We start from the raw sequence: 7,267 nt of genomic DNA, 5'->3' as shown, positions 1-7,267 counted from the left end.
AAAGGTGGCTTCCCAGCTCATGAGACTGAAAATACCAGGGCAGAACTGTGTTGTACACAAACAACACCCCCCCCCCCCAAAAAAAAAAAAAAAAAATCAAACAAAAAACCAACAAGCAAACAAAAACAAGCCAAAAAAACCCAAACAAACAAAAACAAAAACAAGAACAAAAAACCACAACCCAAACAAACAAACGAAACAAGAACAACAAAAACAAACTAAACAGCAACAACCAACCTTCATTTTCAGTAACTCTTTGAGACGTAAGTACACACAATGTATAATTATTATGTCTGATCAGAAAACCAAATGCAACGTTGCAGGATTTTGCACCATTATAATATAGGAATCTGAAACACGAATCAGCACATTACAATACTAATTTTATAGTATACATGTTGTTATACCTGCTGTTTTATGTGTTTTTTTGGGGAAAAAAAAACAACAACAACAACCCAAAACCATCCCTCCTAAAAACAAATAAATAAACAAAACAAACAAAGCAAAAATTGATTAAAAAAATAAAAACAAAAAAGAATTAGAAAGTTTTAAAAATTAACGAAGTCATGCTTCTTTATGAAAGTGGCCCCGAAAAGCGTGTCAAATGACCAGAAAGCGCGTATTCACTGAGGTAAGGAACAGTAAAGGATGAAGGCGTTGACGTTGTGTGTGTTCAGTTACAGCGGACCCTGCGGTTATAGATGGATACGTAGTAATAGTTGCAGCCGTCAATGATCAGCTCACAGCCTCTAGGGACGTTGATGTGGTATGCATTGTTGGCTTCCTTAACGCCGAATCTGAAAAGCAGAGAAATAAAACTGTATTTGTTAAAAAAAACCCACAACAAAACCAAACAACAACACGACATAACAGCTATCATTCTCCCTGATTTATATGTAAATGGTGTCTAAAAAAGAGGACCCCCTTAAATGGCAATAGCTCAATCATCTCTGCACCAATTCTGACAAAACTTCGCACAAACCAAAGTCAACTGTGAGGACATTGATTCCGTAAATATAAGATAAGATAAGATAAGATAAGATAGTACTTTATTATCTCAGAAGGAAATTTTCCTTGGCTGTACAGGACCGTAAAAGCACATGCAGGTATACATAAAAAAATTAAAATATATATTATATTATATTACTTTCATAAAAATTCAATATGAAAGGAGAAGTAAAGCTGACAAAATGTACAATTACATCAAATACATCATTCAACCACATGCAGGAATTTAAATACTAGACCTTTGGAGTTATATACAGATACATACTCTAAGAGAATGAAGAGAATCAATCAAAGTGTTCGAGAAATAAATCTATCAAGTTTTACACATTTCAACCAAATGTTACTTCTTAAAAGCGTCCAGCTACAGGGTCGTGATCGGCACGTTTTGGTTAGAGGACAAAGACTAAAACCTCGACAGTCACATCAGATGAAAATCTCACTGTGCTGAGAAAGTTTTGTAAAAGCTTGGGGAGGGGGTATTAATAATATTATGCTGTAGTGGCCTGGTTCTAGTAAGATGGGTCCACACCCCACACGCCAAGAGTGACTCTTGTGTAGTTGTATAAGCCGAAAGTTTACAAATGAATGGTCACCACTTTCTCCCTAACGTGAGCTTTTTTAGTCATTGCCTTTGGGTTTTCTATAGACAGAGTCTACGGAAACAACCCATAGGCAATCAAGCAGATAAAACTCAAAGTTAAACATACCGTCCAAAGAATCACACAGAAACGCGCCATGGGGCCACTCAACTTCCCGGTAGCATACTGAAGCTTGTAACTAGAGAAATGGTCAACACTTGAATATTTAAATTGCCACCCCCTCCTGGATTTTTTTTTCAACATTATTTTAGTTTATTTTTTTCTCCATTGCACAAATAGTGACTGTTTGAAACGGAACAACGTGGTTGATTTTTTTAGAATTTGCAAAGTAATGCGTTTCTCTCAATTCTAGTTAGAAGTTTAAAAACTTGATATTTTTCGAATACATGTACTTTGATTGATTTTCTATTAGCAGAGGTAATGTCCTCATGGTTGAATTTTGTTTTTTCAAAGTTTTGTTGAAATTGATCCAAAGACACACGAGTCTTTGCCCTTTAAATGGGTCCCTTTTTTAAACACCCGATATAATTTGATACCTAATGCAATAAACGTCAGCAAAAGGCACCATATGTAATGAACAGTGGAGCATTAAAATTGTAAAAGTAGTAGGAAGGCAAAATTGAAAAGACTACTTGTGAAATTAAGTCAAATTTGATGCTGACCTGATTATCCAAAGAGTTACCCTCGATTCAGTGCGAGTAACGTCATTGGGGTATAAAACAAAATGCGTTATGAATGTGGATCATGATTTACCCTACTTGTGAAATTTCCAATAGATTTTTAATTGTAATAACTTGCTGACAAATCGTGGTGCACGGTAGATGACATTTAAAATCTTCTATAAAACCTGACATGGGTTTGTGTAAAAGTAAACCCACCATGCTATGTCAGATGGTGACTCAAAAATACATGATGAAAGATTTTGAATTAATAAATGAAATAAATATGCTAATAAACAAATAAACAACAACAACAAATATTTTGAATAAATAAATAAATACATATGCTAATAAACAAATAAACAACAACATCAAAAAGAATATAATAAAATATGTGTTTTAAAGTCAGTTTATATAATTATTTTCTCACTTGACACTCCTCAAATAAAATCTCTTGCACTACTTACAAGAAATCCGGCCCAAATCCATTTGGAACGTAATATTTAGGAATAGTTAAACTTCGGGGTTCTTTTTTTTGGTGAAACGACTTTTTTTTTTCGTGGAAGGAGCCTACCTTACACCACTTTTCATCATTCTAAACCTCTACAAAGCAAAAAGGACTTTTTTTGTCGAACTATTTCGCCCGTTGTGCCAAGCAAAGCCCCCCCCCCCCCCGGGCCACAACACACACACACACACACACACACACACACACACACACACACACACACACACACACACACACACAGCGCGCGCGCGGCGGTCATCTCATAATATTAGACTTGACAACATGGTACCGAAGATAGGTATGGGAAGTAACATAAAAAATTACTTTTGACACCGTTTAATTATGTGTTATGTCCCTTGCATTAAGTACGCCGATTAAAATTTCACCAAACCTGCATTGCTGAGCTCATGTTTCAAGTTTTTGCCTCACAGGGGGCTCAGGACGTTGTTCTAGTATAATGGTTTGTTTCGTTTTTGTAAAGTGTTTTACGGCGCTCACAACTGCATAAGGTCATATGAGCGCGCGGAACACACCTAATATTTTTCAGTTGGTAGGAAATTTTTAATTTTGCCAGGATGGCGGCCGAAGCCTACTCTTATCGATTTTAGACCACCAAGGGATCTTTAATGTGCGCAACTTGCACACGGGCCCTCCGAGATTTTTCGCCCTTGTCCGAGAAGGCTAGGTGTAGATCTTTCCTACCAGAAGATCAGGGGTGTGGCTGAAAGACAGCAGTAAGTAGAAGCCAAGGAGTAGCAGTAGAAAGGCTGCAGAAAGAATCAGAAGCCCAGAGGAAGGGGCAAAGGGTGGGGCAGAAAGAGGAGACGAAAGCAGACGACAGAACATTGCTAGAGAGCAGAAAATGGGGTGAAAGGAGACAAATTTAGAAAAGAAAATTTTTCGGTCGCTACCCGAATTCGAACCTGGGACCTTTTGAATGAGAGGCCAACACCTTAACCCCTAGGCCACGAGAGCCCCCCTAGTATAATGGTTTCGGTCGTGAAAAAACAAAACGCAAAAAAACAACAACACAAAAATACAAAACAGCTCTTGACAGAGGAAGAGAAGAGTTGGATACAACAACAGCAACAACACATTTGAAAGCAACAAAAACACATGTTGCCGAAAATGCTGCCATGAAAAGGAGGATGTCAAACATATGTTTGAATGTCCAGGAACAATGACAATTCGAATGGAGTTATTTGGACGAGTGGAGGTGCTGTAAAGCATATTGACAATGGAGCCGAAAAAGAGCCTCGCTCTCGCTCGAAGATTTCTTTGTAGAGTCCGCCAGGCCCATTAAGGAAACAAAAAAAATCATCATCATCATCATCATCATCATCATCATCATCATCATCATCATCATCATCATCATCATCATCATCATCATCATCATCATCATCATCATCATCATCATCATCAAGTGCCAAATCTACGACAGACATCGACGGCCATGGTTCTCAAAACATTCCTTAGCTCGGAAGCTCTCAGAAAAGCTACATTATCCTGATCTTTCCCTGACCTGTGAAAGCCCTCCAAGTACGTTTCCCTGGCCCCAACCTTATCTCGTTTGCCTTCAGTTGAAAGCTAGATGTCATTAAAAGTAATACAATAAAATAAACAAATGGAGAAACACTAACTTAACTGGCAGCATTTCGCTCGCCCAGACTTACGAAGTTCTATCTGCTCATAGTTTAAAAAAACTTGACGAGTAAAAAATTTGAGTTTAACAACACGTCAAGCTTTTTCGAATGCAGTTCTTTGAATATCTTGATAACGACTCCGAACAATCTTACGATTTTGAAAACAGAGTAGACAGAATAATATGTGGTTAATTTTGACCTCATGGTTTGAGAAACCAAAAACGGCAGTAAAAATGTCAGATAGAACTTTGTAATTCTGTGGTTGCAATTTCCTCTCACCCTCTGCAGTAGAGGCCGGCCCAGCTGCACGTGCAGTCATAGCAATCGTTGGTTCTGGCAGTGTCCCCTACCTTCATGTGAGTGGGTCGGATCTCGTGGGTGGTGCAGTAGGCGCTCCCGTCACCTGTGGGGGACAGGGGAGCGGGTTGAGAACACTTGGTTTAGGCCCATTTTTTTCTTTCTTTTTTCTTTTTCCCTTTCTTTCTTTCTATTTTTCTTTTTCTCTTTTTTTTTTTTTTTTTTTTTGGGGGGGGGGTATTTGGGGTTTATCAGGAAAGTGCAGTGGAGTCCTTGTAAACCGAACATGGTTAATCCGAAAATAGCGTTAAACAGAAAGAAAATAAATTAATCTTTTGGCTGTTTGTTTGTTTCAAATATAATAGATTTGCTATATAAGCAATCTCTTTAAAACGAAATCATGGCTTAAACGGAAAACATTTAAGTAGGCGGTCAGGCAGATTTCGTTTTAAGTGTACCACACTTCACTTTCTAGGAAAACGATCATTCAGTTTCTACCTTTTCAGATTGTTTGAAATGTGACGATTATTCATCTGACGTGTCTTTTAATCACATAGACCATAATGCCCCCTACCCTTTTATCCAATCAATATAGCCCTCTCCGGGTAAAATCTTGATCTAAATAGGATAAAAGCAAACACATTTGGATTATTTAATCCTCCTAAATTAAAGGAAATAGTGTAGACGCAGGCGTTATCCTTACAAACATATTGTACAGTGCTGAGACCTGGACAGTGTACCAAAGCCATGCCAAGAAGCTTAATCGTTTCCCCATGAAATGCCTTAGAAGAATTCTTGACATCAAATGGTGGGGCAAAATAGCAGACACCGTAGCTTTCAAAAGGGCAAGTGCCAAAAGTTTGTTTTTTAAGGACTCAGCCTCACTGGGCTGCTATTTCGTAAAAATGACAGAGTTCAGAATTCCCAAAGGCAGTGTTCTATTCCGAGCTGTCTCCAAGGAAGCGTAAGGTTGGCGCACAAGAAAAAAAAAGCGCTGCACAGACACCCTGAAGATATCTCTAAGGGACTTCAACATAAGTCCTTTGACATGGGAGAACATTGCTCCCTCCTGAAATACCCACTTGGAGAGCAGCCTTGACAGAGGGCAGCAAGTCACACGAGACTTCATCAATTTCATGGGAATGCTACAACCAAGGGAGAAGTCCAGAAGCTGCGCACACCCATATGCCAAAAGCGAAAATGAATCCTTAAAAGCTAAAATGTGTATTATTATTATTATTATTATTATTATTATTATTATTATTATTATTATTATTATTATTATTATTATTATTATTATTATTATTATTATTATTATTATCATTATCATAATCATTATTATTATTATTATTATTATTATTATTATTATTATTATTATTATTACTATTATCATTATTTTAAAAAAAAGACTATTATTATTATTATTATTATTGTTATATTATTATTACTATTATTATTATTTATATTATTATTATTATTATTATTATTGTTATTATATTATTAATATTATTATTATTATGGTCATTATTATATTCATACTTGCATATCTCAAGGGATCTCGAAACTCATCAGCAGTCGACATGGCCAGGAAAACGGCCAAGCAAAAACCCAGACGGAAAACGTTCGACACCATCTTTGTCCAGGGGAGACACAAACAAACTCGCAAAGAGAGTATACAAGTTCTACAAAAAGATGAAAACCGCGTCTCCTCAAACGCAGAGAGAGGACAAATAGAATCTAGTAATACTAATTATTCTAATCCAACCACAGCAAACTTTGTGACAAATCGTCAGGTTCTGCAGTGGCGAGTGGGCAGACGTGGACAAACACTGCACTGGCCCCTCGAGGGATGTTTGCAACCTTTTCAACGAGTGATTACGGAACTTTGGCGAAATTAGAAATAATAATGTGAACAGTGTGGGCGCCAGTCTGTTGTACGACAAAGCTTTGATGGCAGAGCAAGAGGCAGTTGGCGGAGTATTTATCCCAGCGGACGGTCAGCTCGCGGTAATGACTAATTTACTGTAATAGTAATACGACCGGCGTCATGGTCGTCAAGGGTTCTGTCAATACTGTAAACGTCCTGTCATTTTCGTGTCAGTTTCCGAGATGTTTCATGAGAGCATGGCAACAAATAGAATAAAATGTGGCGTCGGTGGCCTAGTGGTTAGGCTCTCGGACTCGCAACCGTAAGGTCGTGGGTTCGAATCCCGTCAAGGGCCCGACGTTGTGTCCTTGGGAAAGGCACTTTACACGAATTTTCCTCACTTCACCCAGGTGGGAATGGGTACCCGGCTATAGACAGCGAAAGATCTTGTCAGTTTGTTAGTGTTTGAGCGCTTAATCGGCTGCTCGCACTGTATGCTTCCCGGGAAGCTGAGAATGTTTCGGAGTGTTCTATGGTCTGCTGGAGTAATAATATAGTGTAAAGCGCATAGAGCCTGCTGTTGAGCGGGGATATGCGCTATACAAATGCTATCTATTATTATTATTATTATTTAAAATAAAATGAAATGAAATGAAATAAAATAAAATAAAATAGTTTTTAAAAAA

At 37.8% G+C, this 7,267-nt stretch overlaps 1 protein-coding gene across 1 annotated transcript; it reads right to left on the bottom strand.

Moving 5' to 3' along the window:
- Positions 1 to 233: 233 nt before the first annotated feature.
- On the bottom strand, positions 234 to 6,703 carry LOC101862708. Its single transcript, XM_005092756.2, has 3 exons — positions 6,254 to 6,703; positions 4,697 to 4,820; positions 234 to 797 (listed from the first exon to the last, which is right to left on the bottom strand). The coding sequence occupies exons 1-3, from the start codon at positions 6,345 to 6,347 to the stop codon at positions 674 to 676; spliced, it is 342 nt and encodes a 113-aa protein (XP_005092813.1). The 5' UTR covers positions 6,348 to 6,703; the 3' UTR covers positions 234 to 673.
- Positions 6,704 to 7,267: the final 564 nt, after the last annotated feature.

The sequence above is a fragment of the Aplysia californica genome, unplaced genomic scaffold (assembly GCF_000002075.1).
Source record: "Aplysia californica isolate F4 #8 unplaced genomic scaffold, AplCal3.0 scaffold00052, whole genome shotgun sequence".
Taxonomy (NCBI): domain Eukaryota; kingdom Metazoa; phylum Mollusca; class Gastropoda; order Aplysiida; family Aplysiidae; genus Aplysia; species Aplysia californica.
Note: the sequence above shows the minus strand (reverse complement) of the source record. Positions and strands in the feature narration are given on the sequence as shown.